General features: G+C 38.7%; 2 protein-coding genes across 24 annotated transcripts in view; one reads left to right on the top strand and one right to left on the bottom strand.

The window, feature by feature from the left end:
- Positions 1-16,206, top strand: part of NIN (ninein) — a 99,372-nt gene that overhangs the window by 72,618 nt on the left and 10,548 nt on the right. For 6 of the 12 annotated variants that reach the window (XM_060619801.3, XM_078448257.2, XM_060619797.3 and 3 more), the window contains 7 exons: positions 2,931-3,044; positions 6,034-6,156; positions 6,810-6,923; positions 7,670-7,816; positions 9,526-9,693; positions 10,986-11,135; positions 13,288-13,392. In XM_060619801.3, the coding sequence (XP_060475784.3) occupies positions 2,931-3,044; positions 6,034-6,156; positions 6,810-6,923; positions 7,670-7,816; positions 9,526-9,693; positions 10,986-11,135; positions 13,288-13,392 (921 nt within the window). Of the gene's footprint in view, positions 1-2,930; positions 3,045-6,033; positions 6,157-6,809; positions 6,924-7,669; positions 7,817-9,525; positions 9,694-10,985; positions 11,136-13,287; positions 13,393-15,344; positions 15,406-16,206 lie in introns of all 12 variants that reach the window. The other 6 variants (XM_078448258.2, XM_078448256.2, XM_078448263.2 and 3 more) reach the window with 3 other exon arrangements.
- LOC132669840 (uncharacterized) overlaps positions 4,275-16,206 on the bottom strand; it is a 57,482-nt gene continuing 45,550 nt past the window's right edge. For 7 of the 12 annotated variants that reach the window (XR_013556117.2, XM_078448273.2, XM_078448270.2 and 4 more), the window contains 2 exons: positions 5,983-6,105; positions 4,275-4,477 (listed from right to left, as the gene is read on the bottom strand). The gene's annotated coding sequence lies outside the window, so the exon portion shown is untranslated. The remainder of the gene's footprint in view (positions 4,478-5,982; positions 6,106-16,206) is intronic. The other 5 variants (XM_078448274.2, XM_081795930.1, XM_081795929.1 and 2 more) reach the window with 1 other exon arrangement.

The raw sequence follows: 16,206 nt of genomic DNA, 5'->3' as shown, positions 1-16,206 counted from the left end.
ACAAATCACTGGGGTAAAGATGGATTTCATAAATAAGTGGTGCCTGGACAACTCAGTAGACGGTTGGGAACAGATAAAATTAGATCCCTATGGGTGTCTGGGTGACTCAGTCGGTTGAGTATCTGACTCTTGATTTTGGCTCAGATCATGATCTCAGGATCATGAGATCGAGCCTTGCCTTGGGCTCTGTGCTGGGTGTGGAGCCTGCTTAAGATTCATTCATTCATTCTCTCTCTCTCTCTCTCTATCTCTCTCTCTCTCTCTCTCTCTCTCTCTGCCCCTCTCCCATGTGCTCTCTAAAAAAAAAAAAAAAAAAAAAAAAAAAAAAAATTAGATATCTATATCTTATATAGTGCATAAAGATAAAAACTCTAATTGGATTAGGAGCCTAAATATAACAAACAAAACTACGTCTGTACCAGAAGAAAACATGGGCCAATTTGTCTTTAATGTTAGTGTAGAGAAAAGCTATCTATGACCCATAAACCAGAGACCAAAAAAGAAATGATTAAACCAAAAAAGAAATGATTAAATCAAAAAATTTGTGGCCAAAAAAGAAAAAAAAAAATGCTACAAAGTCAAAAGACATTTCACAAACTGGGGAAAAATATTTATATATCCTATACCACAGAAAGTAGGGCTAATGAATAAATCACAAAAAAAGAGATAAAAATGTCCCTCAAGTCCGTGAAAAAACTCATAATCAGAAAAATGGAAGTAAAAACAATACCGACAGCATCTTTTCTCACCCATGACTTTTTGTTGGCAAGACTTTGGGGAAAGCAGGCACTTTTATATGTTGCTGGGAGTGTAAACTGATATTAGCCTTCTGGAAGGAAATATGCTAATACTTAACAAAATTACATATGAGCTTACCATTTGTCCCACCAAGCCCATTTCTAGGGATTTACCCTAAAGGTACACCTCCAGCAACATGAATACTCATATGCACATATACTCAATGTAGCATTGTTTGTAATTGCAAAATATTAGAGACCATCTAGACGTTCATATATAGGAGAATGCCTGGATAAACGTGGTGGGCACAGTCACACCTTGGGGTAGTACTGTGTAACCATAAAAAAAGAGAAAGAGAGAGGGAAAAAAGAAAGGGAAGGAAGGAAGAGAGGAAGGAAAGTTGTCTACCAATGTGCAATTATTTCCAGGGCACACTGTTACGTGAAAAAGAGAAGCACAAAAGAGTATAGGATGACTCTGTCCATGTAAGAAATAAAGGGATGTTCTAAAATACACATGCTCATATCCTCACTCATTTGTGTGAAAAATATACAAAAGTGATAAACCAGAAACTAAAGAGATGATTGCCATAGAAGGTGGGTGGGAAAGGGATGGAAGAGAAGAATGGGAAGGTTGTAGAAGAGATGAGGGAAGGGAGTGCCACTTCCCTGAGTAGATCTTTTCCCATGGCTCTGACTCTTAAAAGCATAGCAGTGTTTTACATACTCTTCACATACCCCCAGATAAACATCCAATCGAAACCAATCAGATGGTGAGGAATACCAACCTGGAACACAAACACTAAGAAATGAACCTAACTATATTGTAAATGGATAACATAATTACGATGGGGAAGAAAAGAATTAAGTAAACTGGAAATGATTATTTTGACTCCATACTGTAGGGCTAAAGAAAAAAAGAAGGGTACACAAACACTAAAATTACTCCAGCCAGTGAATGTGTTTCTCATGGGGGATAAGTCAGTAATTCTGAAACCACTTTGTGTATATTAGAATTGAACAAATAAGTAAATAGATTATAGGCAACAGAACTGAGGTTCTCATTGTTGGAGAAGGAAGCTGCAAGGAGGAAATGGGGGAAGGCTAAACTGAACCCTCTGGTGTTGGACTGGAATTTGAGGCATTAGTATAAACTCAGGTTTCTTTATATATATATATATATATATTGATACAGAGATATAGATGTGTGTGTATGGATGGAGTGCCCAGATCTTGTTTCTAAATACCATTTTCTTTTAAAAGAAGCCAGGGCTCCTTGGAAAAATGATTGATTCTAGGGCTAGGGCAGGGAAAATACAAGATGAAAGAAAAAAGTGCTAAAAATAAATAAAATAAAATAGATGGGGCGCATATCGAGAGGACACAGAACCCCACTTGAAGAGCTCCTCATGGCCAAAGCTGGAAGAGTTTGACCAACAAAATAATCATAGTAAAGGATAAAATAAATACAGAATAAAATAAATAGGTATGGATACAAACCGATATTAAAAATTGACTAAATGGGGGAGAATTAACACCTCTCCCTTAAAGCAGAATTCTGATAAATAAATGTAGAAAGAAAGAAGAAAATAGAAAGTTATCATTAGGCAAACATGAGAGTAGTAACTGTTGTAGACAAAATCCGATAGAAACTAAAATTAATAAACAAGGTTAAGGAGAAACACAGTTATCATCGTCTCAACCTGTCTCCCCCAAGAGAAATAACTTTGCAGTGGAGAGACTTGAAAAAACTACCTGAGAAATCATGTTCATGACGTTGAGGTGGACAGTCTTTCAAGAGATAATTTCGGGGGGCACCTGGGTAGCGCCCAACTCTTGGTTTCAGCTCAGGTCGTGATCTCAAGGTTCATGGGTTTGAGCCCTGGGTCGGGCTCTGCACTGACACTGCAGAGCCAGCCTGGGATTCTCTCTCTCTCCCTCTCTCTCTGCCCCTACCCCACTCATGCTCTCTCTCTGTCTCTCTGTCTCTCTTTCTCTCTCTCTCTCAAAGTAAGTAAAAATAAACTTAAAAAAAATAGTTTTGGTTCATTCCACTGAATATAATGGTCATAAAAGAGTATGTCATTGAATCGGGGGCTAGAGTTTTTTTAATGCTGCCTTCTGTGAACCCAGTAAGTTTCCCTAGGCTAAATGAGTATGTCCGCTCTTTGATTTTTTAATTTTTCTTCTTAGTCCTCCACTTTAGTGTCTTCTCTGGAGGCAGAACTGTCTGAAGTGAAAATACAGACTCATATTGTGGAACAGGAGAACCTCCTTCTCAAAGATGAACTGGAGAAAATGAAACAAGTAAGACTGTATGCTGCTGGGAGTGGGTGCAGTGGAGAGGCTCACAGTACATGGTGAACCTGATGGTCTGGCGTTGCCAGCCACCGGACATCCTTAATACACTGTCCTGTCAACTAGCTCATTGCTTCGTAAAAGCTGAGGGTTTGCAGTACAAGTCCACGTATAAGGGCTCCTATTCCTAAACCTCTACATGCTGTTTGAGGTGTGTAACTGACATGTTGTAGACTAAAATTCTATAAATCAGTCACAGCCGCTTCAGTTTAAGAAATTTGTCGCTCTGCTTTCCTCTAGCCGGGTGACAAAGTAATAATAAGTTTGTCTAAAATGAAAGTGACTTTCTTGCTCATAACTTTAATAACTACTCATCCAGACTGGTGTGACACACACAAAAAGGTACCTCTTTCTCTTTTTTCTTATGGCAAGTATGTGGCACCTATCTTGGGCTAAGGAGCAAATTCTAGAACATTAGCAGGGATGCAGTCTCACTTATGAATTTGGTTTTAAGAAGCCTATGTCAAAGTTTCAAACAAAGACTTAATTTTAAGTATAAAAGAGGGTTCACCTTAAAGGTATATCCTGAGCATTGTCCTATTTTATTCTTAATTCCGTACTTTTCAGTGAGTACAGGATTTGAGCAATCCTAATTTATAAATAGGAGAATTTAGTTCTGTTTTTTAAAATTGCTTCACTTAAGGTTTACTTCGATATTAGGACATCCTTAGATTATCAGATTCTCTCTTTTGTATCTGTTCAGCCTGTGAGCACAAAGGTGTCCTCTGAATGCTGAAATACGGAGTCTCTAGCACTGAGTTTATGTTTGTGTTGATCTCTAGTTGACTCCTAGAAGTCTTGACTTCCTAATAGGATTATAAGCCTTCCGGGGAGTTTGTGCCTCTCCTAATGCCTAGTACTGGTACCTGAGAGGAGTTCTGTAAGTCAGATGCTGTTCTGCAGAGCAGATCTGTTCTGCCATAACAGAAGCTGTCTGCCTTTATAAACATTCCAAAAGTTGAAGCTCACAGGGCCTAAGTTTTCCAATGCTGTTATTACCAAGTTCATCCTAATTACCGTGGGCATACTTTTCTCCTTTACCTTTTGAAAATCTGTTGTTCGGTCTTTAAGATGATAATGATGGGCTCCAAATCCATAGCATGGGAAATGCATGTTTTGTGACTTCGCTAAGCTAGAGATCAGAAGAAAAGGAGTGGATCTGGGAGTAAGATAGCATGGTGAAGACATCATTTGGCATGTTTTTATTGTGAAGGTTTTATAGAGGTGGTGGGATAAACAGTGAAGTGGAAAAATGGTGAGCTTTGTCTGCCTTGGGTAGAAAGTTGTTTCACGGCATCTGGGCTCTTTTGAATCACGACAGTAGGATAGTATCAGCCCATTGTTGCTGCCATACGGCATGGACCTAGGAAGTATGTGCTGCTCTGTAGGACATAATACAAGTAAAATTACTTTGTGAGTGAGAAATTATCTGTTGCACAGCAAAGAAACACAAGTAGCATCAGCAGAAGCCACATGCCAACCTGCACACCCAAAATGGTACCAGGCTTTGTGAGGTTCTGGGGATGAGGAAGCAAGGCAGAGAGCAAAGGAGAAAGATCCTTTAGGGGCGCCTGGGTGGCGCAGTCGGTTAAGCGTCCGACTTCAGCCAGGTCACGATCTCGCGGTCCGTGAGTTCGAGCCCCGCGTCAGGCTCTGGGCTGATGGCTCGGAGCCTGGAGCCTGTTTCCGATTCTGTGTCTCCCTCTCTCTCTGCCCCTCCCCCGTTCATGCTCTGTCTCTCCCTGTCCCAAAAATAAATAAAAAACGTTGAAAAAAAAAAAAAAAAAAAAATTTAAAAAAAAAAAAAAAAAAAAAAAAAAAAAAAAAAAAAAGAAAGATCCTTTAGTAAACCAGTGTCTCGGTACTTTAAAATACATTGTCCTATGTCCTTCTGACTTTAGGTTTGTAAGGTGTGCTGTATTTGTTCTCAGTTGAAGACAAGATTCAACCCTTAAAGTCTATTTTGTCATATTATTCTAAAGCTAAATGTGTCAAAGAACTTAAGGTATAAAGTAGAAAGATGGCCATAAAATCTTAATGAAGAACTGAACATATGGAAGTCAAATGAAACAGAGGGAAATTAAAAATATATGGACTATGGGAAAGGGTAAAGACGTGTAAGAAACAATCGGTCTCTTTGAAGCAGTCATTGGCGGGGAGGTAGGAATCACTCCCATACCCTGGGACATTTAGCAGTATCTAGGGCCATTTTTGTTTTTCACAACTGGTGTGTGGAGAGAGGGGTGCTATGGGCATCTAAAAGCCAGAGATGCTGCTAACCATCCTCTAGTACACAGAAAGGCCCCCCAAAATGTCAGTCCTAGTAAGGCTGATACTGAAATGGAACGGAAACAGCCTTTGGTTTGCCTTGATTCCAGTGGAGAGGAGGAAGCCAATGTGTCCGCATTAACATTTTACTGAGCCAGGCAATTTTGGCCTCTTCCAAAGGGAAGGACCCATGAAACAAACTGAAAAACGCTGATTGTTTTAGCTTTAAACTTGTCTTTGTATTGATACACAGTCCTTGGTTCATGCCAATTCTATACTCTTGACTGAGATTGCTGAAAAAGATTTTTTTCTAGTTAAAAAAGCATGAGGAAAATGTATGGTGCTATGTATGTACACATGTTAAATTGATGACAGAATGGCAGTATGTCACTTATTTTCCCCTGAGGTGCAACGGAAGCTAGGACCGTTACGTAACAGTGTCTGTCTGCTTGAATCTATCTGAGCAGACATTTTGGCAGTCAGTTGGAGAATGGAGAGAATCGAGTAGGGAACATTTTGTTAAATTTAATTATAGTTCCTTAGAGTTTATATGTCCTCTGAAATATCTATGTAGATAGGGAAGTAGCAGCAGCCATGAAAACGCCCTGTTTATAAATACCTCTTTATAAATACAGCCATGAGACACGATGGGATTGTTGATCTCTTACAGCTGCACAGATGTCCTGATCTTGGTGACTTCCAGCAAAAACTTGCTAGTGTTCTCAGCTACAATGAAAAACTGCTGGAAGAAAAGGAGGCTCTCAGTGAAGAACTAAAGAGCTGTGTGGATAAGGTAGGAAACAGAAGACTTTTTACCATCACCATACAGTGTATACCATAGTGAGCATTTCTCTATGTCCAGTGGCACTCAGCAGTCCCGTTTTAGCCTGATCGTTCCAGCATTTCAGCAGGCCTTACGTGCCCTCTGAATTTCTGAGGTCAGGATTTTAACAGGAGGCTAAATTTGTTTAGTGATGATATTATTAAATATAGTAATATACAGTTTGCCTCATTTTAATATATAGCCATGCTACTTAATATATAAATAAGTATTGTCGCATATAATACTCTGAGATCTATTACATAGACACACGCTTTTTTTTCTATCATATTTTCCCTAGCAAATCCCACAACACTGCTTTCGCCCCACCTGCCTTAGTAGGCATTCCATGTTTTCCTATTATGGTACACTCTTGAGAGTTTTAATTGCCTCCCGTCCTATCACTTCTCACCCACAATGAGGCAATGAGAGAGAAAAATGGAAACCACCAAAGAAAAGAGACTCTTCAAAATTAAAGGTAGAAAAGGGAGTCAGGAAAATGTCTGTGTTTTACCTTGCCCTGCTCCCACATGGCACTTATCTTTTCAGCCTCTGTGGAGATGCACAAATCGAGGCTAGATATGTTTGCAAACATGCCTGCTATCTCTTTTCTTTTCCTGAAACAGTTGGCAAAATCAAGTCTTTTAGAGCATAGAATTGCTACTATGAAGCAAGAACAGAAATCTTGGGAACACCAGAGTGAAACCTTAAAGTCCCAACTAGAGGCTTCACAGGAAAAGGTATGTGGCCAACTGTTGTTTCACCTGTACAGTTAATTATTTTCCTATGTATTCCAACAGAATTCCTAGTAAAAAGAATATTCCAGATAGAATGGGCCTAAGAGGGTTCATAATGATTCAATTTGATTAATATTTGTCATATGCTTATAGTGTGATGAAACTTGAACAACAGTTCCCTCAGAGTTCATTATTATGAGATTACCTCATCATTATGAGATTACTTATAAAAGCTTAAGAATACTGTGTGGAAATGACTGCTTGTTTCTGATTTAGAAAAAGGATTTCTAAGGCAGGTTCATGCCCTGTTTTGATATCTATCAACATTGCTTTTACAAATTTAGATTATTTTTAACTAAATAGATACTGGGGCACCTGGATGGCTCATTCGGTTAAGCATCCAACTCTTGATTTTAGCTCAAGTTGTGACCTCATGGTTCATGGGATTGAGCTAGCTTTTGTCATGCCAGCTGGTACTCACTGGTTCTGTAAGATATCACTTGGTCATATACCAGATGACTGTGTTAGCGACACCTTGCTCCAGGACATAGCTCATCATTGCTCTAAATATAACATCCTGTAAATAATACATAATAACTGGGGTCTCCATGAGGCTACTAAAAAGAGCTGGATATAGTAAATATAAGAGACCTTGGAATTCTCTTATCTTAGCTCATTCATTCCTGGACATGCTGTAGGTGAGACCGTGAGGATCTGCATCACAATGTAAGATTTTTCTCATGATGCAGGTTCAGAGTTTAGAAGACACCCTACAGAATGTGAACCTGCAAATGTCCCTGATTAAATCTGACCTACGAATGACTCAGCAGGAAAAGGAGGCTTTGAAACAAGAAGTGATGTCTTTATATAAACAACTTCAGAATGCTGGTGACAAGGTAATTTCTTTTTTATTGAGGTATAACTTTATACAGTTAAGTGCACAGATTTTAAGTCTGTAACTTGAATATTTTTATGGATGTGTGTATTTACATAAATATATGGTTGATCCCTGAACGACAACGGGTTAGGAGCCCCGGCCCCCTGTACAGTCAGACATCCACCTAAAACTTCTGACTCCTCCAAAACTTAATTACTAATAGTTAGGCCTACTGTTTACTGGAGGCCTTACCAATAATATAAACAATTAACACATATTTTAGGTATTATACATATTATGTACTGTATCCTTATAATAAAGCTAGAGAAAATACAATACTGTCTCAAAAAAAAAAATCTCCACGTAAGTGGATTCGTGCAGTTCAAACCTATGTTGTTCACGTGTATATTTTCCATAACTATGTATGTGCATATATTTGTGTAAACAACTCCTATTTCAAAATATAGAACATTGCCAGCACCCAGCAGGCTCTCATGTCTCCCCTCCAGTCGATAACCACAAGGGAACCACTTTTTGACCCACTGCCACCATAGGTTAGGGATGCCTTTTTCTGAACTTCATATAAATGGAAGCATAGTGACAAGGTTACGTTTTGTGTTGCGCAGGTCAGGAGACCACGCTGAGTTATTTTGCGGTAACAAAAACACTCTTGATGTTATATAAAGTGTATCTCATTTTAATATATCAAAATGCTATTTTGTGTGCTTATATAAATTAGAAATGGTATTATAGATGTCAGCCTTGTGGAGATATTAACATTTTGTCCTACCATAAAAGTAGGACAGTTATTTTAATCCAGTTATATCTTGGTGATACTTTTTATTTTACACACACACACACACACACACACACACACACACACACACACACACATATATATATATTTTTAAGCAGGCTCCACACCCAACATGGGGCTCAACTCATGACCCTAAGACCAAGAGTCTCACACTCTACCTACTGAGCCAGCCAGGAACCTCCTCTTTATTTTTTTTAAAAAGAACAATAGTTCTTTCCATTTTAAAAAATTATTTCTGGGCTGACATTTTTCTCAAAATGAGATTGTAACTTTTTCTTTTTCATGGTTTAGCTTAAAACACAAAAGCCTTACCTACTTGTTACCTTTTTTAAAGCATTTTCCAGAATCCAAAAAATCACTTTGGTAGCTTAAAGCATATTCCTGAGTTCAGGGCTCAATTACATGGACAATATGTGCTTTGGATTCTAAAAAAGGGTATGATTGCATATGGGAAAAATGAAAGAGTTTAGCTTGTGAAAGCTTTCAAGTTAGCAGTGCATCTTGAAGTTCCCTCTGTGTTCTGTTAACCAAAAGAATAGTGATCTGGGTTCAAAGCATTAACTTGATAAGTATGAAGCAATTTTTAAGGCCACCAATCTCTACGCACTTGGGTTCTATATAGAATTGACTTGCCCTACAGTCATCTTTGCTATTAGACTTGATGGGACTATTTTGCCGAAGATCATTTTAAACAAAGAAGTTTCCAAACCTTTTTTAAGTCACACCCCCCAAATACGGTATGTATGTGTGTATATAGACACATACACACACACACACACAACATACACTCACCCCCATTAGAAGATACGAAGAATGAAAGGTGCTTCCTAAGAATTATTGTCATTGAGTAAATATACTCAAAACAGAAATCAGCTTGTTTTTAAGGCTTAACTCTTCAATTTGCTCTTAAGAACTGGGCCCCAGAAATAGCCACCTTCCATAACCAGCAGCAAAGGCCTTCTTGGGACCAGATGGATCATGTGATGAAGGAGGAACAACAGCTGCTTTGGCAAGAGAACGAGAGACTCCAAACTGTGGTGCGGAACACCAAAGCGGAACTCACGCACTCACGGGACAAGGTAACGAAAAGCGGCACATGGTGACATACGTTTGAAAATAGTGTGGTATAAAAATGAATGTTTAATAGGACTGAAATGGGTCTAGGGTATGGATTTGAGTATTCTGCTATGGCAGACTTACTTTAAGAATGCATAATTTATCATTTACTTGCAAATAATTTTATCCTGATATGTTTATAAAATATTTTGTTTCATTTTGTGTAATCAGTTCTATACTAAAATCAATGATTTTAATCCTGACTTTCAATACAGACTCATGAGAATTATGGTAACTATGTATTCTTCATTTAAAGAGACTAGCTGTCAAGACTGATAGTACAAAAGTGGCAAAATTGGACTCCATCTTATTGGGCTAACTCCTTGTAAGAGAAAAAGTACCCCTTTTTAAAGATTCAGCCTTTTAAGGTTAGAATGGTCTCTGAAGATGATCTTTTCCAACCACTAAACTGATGTTTATATATAGTCTTTACTTTTGCTAAGTAGTTGACCAACTATGCTTAACCTATGCTTAAACATTTCTCTTAAGAAAGAACTCTCTGAAGAGCCACAGATAGCGATTTAGAACACCTACTCTGTGCCAGAAACTCTGCTATTGCTGAAGTTATAGCGTTGAACAAGACAGACATGGTCGCTGTCCTCATGGAACTTGTTGGTGTGGATACATGGTTTCAGGTGTGGACAGTCCAATATAAAATCGATGGGACTGTCACATCACTGACTCCTAAAAGCCATGCTCATGTCAGAGAGCAAGTGCCTAGGACTATGTTTTCCTGACAGCCACGTCACCCTGTGGACGCCCAGCGATTTGGTAGATCCAGACGTCCTCTATTCTCTGGTCCTTACAGTGTTGGGTTTTTAGACCCAACCAGACTCAAAACAGATTTACCTAGAAGGATCGTTTGCAATCCAAAAAAAGCAGACTTCAAGAATTGGCAGACTTGGGGCACCTGAGTGGCTCAGTCGGTTAAGTGTCCAACTTTGGCTCAGGTCATGATCTCGCAGTTTGTGAGTTTGAGCCCCATGTCGGGCTCTGTGCTGACAGCTCGGAGTCTGGAGCCTGCTTGAGATTCTGTGTCTCCCTCTCTCTGCCCCCCGCCCCTCACTCTCTCAAATATAAAGAAACATTAACAAAATTAAAAAAAAATTGGCAGACTTGACTGGGAAAAAAAAGTGTTTTTAATACAACAGAACCCAAGTACTGAATAAAAACTTTCCTTATGTTCTTTTTTTGTTTTTCTTCCTCACTGGATGACTATCTTCACATTTCTTCCTCTTACATATGTTGTTATTAGGTCCGTCAACTGGAATCAAACCTTCTTCCCCCTAAGCACCAAAAACATCTAAACTCATCAGGTACGGTGAGACCTACAGAGCAAGAGAAGTTGAGCTTAAAGAGAGAGTGTGAACAGTTTCAAAAGGAACGATCACCTACTAATAGGAAGGTAAGTTTTGAGAGTTTATATGTGTCAACGTCCTTACTGTGATGTGTCCCTAAGTGTATGTTTCTTTCCCTGCATGCTTCCAAGGAAGTGATCACAATGGTATATTTTGGTTCTTCCTTACATGTATGTTTTTGTAATCTGGTCAAATAGTATTATAGTTCTTTATGATTGAATGGTGGTTGCAAAGGAGCAGTTAACTTTAAGCATTCATAATGAAGATGGTTAATCATCTTTAGCAGTATTACAGCCCTTTTAATTTTTTTCTAGTATTTATTTACCTTTGAGAGACAGAGACCAAGCACACATGGGGAAGGGGCAGAGGGAGAGACATAGAACCCGAAGCAGGCTCCAGGCTCTGAGCTGTCAGCACAGAACCCATGAACCGCGAGATCATAACCTGAACCATAGTCAGATGCTCAACCAACTGAGTGCCTCACAGCCCTTTTAAGTTAGCAAAATAGATATACTTTAAAATATATATATCCTGAATATCAGGAACCTCTTCATATGGTCTGTGTTAGTTATCTATTGCTGTGCAACAAATTAAAAGAACAAACATTTGTTGTCTCCTTTTCTGTGGGCCAGGAATTCAGAAGCAGCTTAGCTGAGTGGTTCTGGCTCAGGGTCTCTCATGAGGTTGTGGTCCAGCTATCAGCTGGGACTACATTTATCTGAAGGCTTCACTGGTACTAGAAGATCCACGTCCAAGTTCAGTAATATTACAGGAAGAGGCTCTGTTTCTGGCTGGCTGATTACCAGAGGCCTCAGGTCCTCACCACCGGGGCCTTTTCTCAGGACATGGCAGTGAGTGAGAGGAGAGAGAGAGAGAGAGAAATTCCAAAAGATCACTATAGAAAGCTGTAGTGCCTTTTATAAGCTAATCCTTGGAAGGGACACACCATCATTTCTGCTGTCTTCAGTTGGTCACACAGACCAAGGGTGTGAACACCATGGGTGGACATCAGTAGGGACCGTGTTGGAGGGGGGCTACCATGTGGTTAAGTCTCCAGAGCAACTTTTGCTTTCTGTACTTGGTTCCCTGAAGTAAGAGATCTAAGCCCAGTGCTACCCTGGGAGTTCTTGTCCCTTGTTTTTCTTTCTTCCTTCTTCTCAACCAAAACTCAGAGTGGTCACTGTTACCTTCCTCTTCTGAAAATTATGGTTTGTGTAAAAATCTGGGAAGAATGATGAACAATCATTTGTTTCTGTCACAAAAATTTTATGAAAATTTTAAGTTTGTGAAAGTTATGACCATAGGCGGTAAGAAGACTGGTTTGTGCTCTAAAGCCAAAATGCCATTTAATTTTAGGTACATTCAAGTACATTTTTCAGAAAGATAAAGGGTTTCATCCAGCTGCTCACTGAGAGAAAAGTCTAATGATAGGTTTTAACTTGAAAAGATTACTCTTCTGTTTAAAAATTCTTGCTACTCTCCTCAGCTCTTTTTGATAGAAACCAAAATCAGCCTTCTATAGAAGTGTCCTGTATTTCTACTTAGCAATATTCCGAATTCCTGGGTCAGGTAGCTCATTAGATTCTTCCTGCAATAGAGAATTCCAAAAATGGATACTCATAAAATTTTCAAATTTAGTCTTTAAAATTGAGAAAGGAGTTAAATAAAGCAGGTTTTTTGTACTCTGTTTTAAACCCGACTTAAACTTTGCCTTAAGACTGTTTTCCCCACCGATCCATCGTAGAGGATCATGAAAGTGATGTAGTGAAAACTTCTACCTTTTTTATTAATAAAATGTACTGGAAAATATCAGAGTACATGGTTCATGGTAAGGATAAATATTTCATGAAATTTTCTTTCAGTGATATGCACTTATAACTGATGATGCGTATATATGTACTTATGGGTATGAGTTTATGTCCTGCGTGTGTTTCTTACAGTGAGTGACACTAAAGTTTGCAAGCCAGGTGCCTTACGGAATCTGTTCTATGTAAGCAGTGATGATCAAAAACTAAATATAATTGATGCACTGAATCATAGTGCTGTTTTCCTTTGCTGAATGATCTTTGCTTTCTTCCAAGGGGTGAGATTTCTGACTAGCATGGATTTGTCAAAATAAAAAAAGAGCAACTCAAGTGTTTGTTTGTAAAGGAAATTTTTGGGTTTTTTTTTTTTTTGTTTTGTTTTCTTTTTTTTTAGCAGGTCAGTCAGATGAATTCCCTTGAAAGAGAGTTAGAAACAATTCATTTGGAAAATGAAGGCCTGAAAAAGAAACAAGTAAAACTGGATGAGCAGCTAATGGAGGTGAGTTTTTAAGCAAAGGGCCTCAGTCTGAAGAATATTTTAATCCACGAATGTGCCGTTTGTTGAGAGAGAGCAGCATAGCATGAATTCCTATTACGAGAAAAACTGGAAAAGTATGCTGCCAAGCTGAATTCTTTGGTCTGTCTTACCAAGTTTGATAGACATTTTTGCTCATTACATAGTCACGGGAATTTACACTGCTTCACAGAGGAAGGAATAATGTGGGTAATCCTAAAATGCAAGGACCCATACCTCAACAAATTCAGGGGGCGGGGACTCTGATATTGGCCCAGAGCTCCCCACCACTGCTGTGATTGTAACGGTTTCCTGATACCTCCCATATCATACGTAGTGTTTTATAGATGGATTGCTAACAGCCTCTTGGGTTAGGAATTTGGGAATATCAGCATGTAGAAGTTTAATGTTCAGGTGCTGTCATGGTTTATTACAGATTTGTAATTCACTGCCTCGGGAGAGGTACATCTGTTAAATATAAAAATGGAGTTGTAAAACTTGTCAGCTCGGACATTGAGTATCCAGTCTACCAGATTGCTTTCTGATTACTAAGTACAATTACAGGATGTAAAACAACATCCGTACAAATCCTCCTATAATAAGTAAAAACTTCACAGAGATATTTTGCTTTGGGTAGATGAAAATATCACATAGTGTACTATAAAATTTATCTCAGGTAGAGAGGCATGGGTGGAAAATGTCTTTGTGCTCTTAAAAACTACTACGAATACAAATATCTTAAAAACAGAATTATAGGATGAGAGATTTAAATATTTTAAGAAATTGGACATGCCAAGGTAATTTTAAATGGATGATTTTTACGAAATCTGGCGAAATACTGGCAAATTTGTCACACTGACATTTAAATGACCACTGAGGTTTCTGCCAATCTTATGTTCTCTGATTTATCCACTAATAGGGAGATTAAACTATAAATAGCATATAATAAGTGTGTTCAAAAGCCCAAGCTGCAGGCTATGTTTAGATACAGACATGCTTTCTGATGAAATAATTATATATTGTGAGGAGTAAGATATCTGAAGCTAAGCCCCACCTCTCTAGTACCAAATTGATAAGTAACAGGGTATATACTTAAGCAGTGGCAGATCCTCTCTGAATGTTCTGCTAACAGGCCAATTCTTCTCCCACCTGCTCGAGCCGTCCTCAGAAACCCCCATCTCTTCCTAACCCCCCTTGACATGATTAGCCATCATAAGCAATTTCCCTTCATTATTTTTCAGAATTTTTAGGATCAAGGAATTTCAGGAAAGCTTTCTCATCTGATGTAGGCACTCCCTTGACGGAAGGCATCTCTCCTCATCTTTCTATGCCAGTTTAAAAGTCGCTGATGTAATACAATACATATCCATGCTCCAGGGCATGCTCCCACATCACTAGACTAGGAAATAGAAGAATTTGAGTCACACTCTGGGGCTCTTTGAACTACATGAGGCGGTGTTCTATAAACAGTTCATTTTGAACATTCAACAAAGGGGTTCCAGTCCATATTAGCACTTCTCAAGTCCACTGGGTACCTCCGGTAGCCAACAGTTTTCAAACACTCAAACGAGAAAATTGCCATTTGGAGATGCAGAATAGAAACTGTAAAACCAAGTATTTAACATCAGATCCACCCATGCTGGACCTGGAATCTTCTAAATAATTGTAGTGGGGTAGGTGGAGGAAAAGGTGGTAAGTTCCCAAACTCACATTGCAGTTGCAGGATCAGAGAAATAAGATATTTTAAAGTTTATACACGGAGAAATGTAAATGTTGGGGTTTTTGTAAGTTCTTTCTGACTTGAGCACACCTATTCAGGTATATAATATACCCAGTTTTAACTGTTCTCTTTTTGTAACTCATACTTTTCTTCCTCTCTTTATGACTCCTGTAATTTTCTTTTGTTTTTGTTTTGTCTGTGGCTAACCTGTACCTAGAACTCTGTGGTTGGAACTAGCAGAGAAGGGTGCAGTTCTCTGCCTGAGATAGTATGTGAAGGTAGAACATTCTCTTTCAATCAATTTCATAGCATGGAGACCTCTCATTAGACTCCCTGTTCATGTAATCATTTCTACTGACTGTAACAGTTAATACATACTTAAGGTAAGAGCCAGTATTCATTTTCAGTTTGCTTTAACTGTGGCATATGTCTGTTTACATTTAGGCCAGGATTTTCCTCAGTATGTAAAGATATATGTGAAGAAACTCATCCTGCTGATAGAAAATCATGGGATCATAACTCTCCCTATTCTTTATTCCTGAAAATAAAATGGTGGGTTTTCTAAATCTGTAACTAGAAATATTTCAAAACGGGTAATCTCCCACCTCAGAACTTTAGCTTGAAGGAAATGGATAGTGGCTCTGAAGTTTCATGGTAAATGTTTAGTTATAGTCGTCTCTTAGAGGGCCTATTTCCCCTCTCAGAAGCCTTGAGGTGCTTCTTCTTGAGTTTGGTACTTGGTCGTCTTCATTGCATGCCTTCTGTTGAGTCCTCAGTCCGCTGAATGTATCGACAGATGTGGAGTGCCATGCTTCACTGGCCACACGCAGTGTGCATTCTCCTTCCTTTTCCTCTCCCCAACTTCGGCATGTGATACACACATCATTGTCTTATGGTCTTGAACAAGTATTTCTATATCACCCTCTGTCCCCGAATTGCTTATCTTACAGTGCCATTTAAGAGTTGAACATTGACAAAATAAAATAGGTTAAAATAATTTTGGATAGGAGATTCTTTGACTCAGTTGCTAACCTGGAAAATACATAGTCATTGAACATTTGCTTTTAAGAGTCTTTATG

This window comes from Panthera onca, chromosome B3 (genome assembly GCF_046562875.1).
Source record: "Panthera onca isolate mPanOnc1 chromosome B3, mPanOnc1 haplotype 2, whole genome shotgun sequence".
Taxonomy (NCBI): Eukaryota; Metazoa; Chordata; class Mammalia; order Carnivora; family Felidae; genus Panthera; species Panthera onca.
Note: the sequence above shows the minus strand (reverse complement) of the source record. Positions and strands in the feature narration are given on the sequence as shown.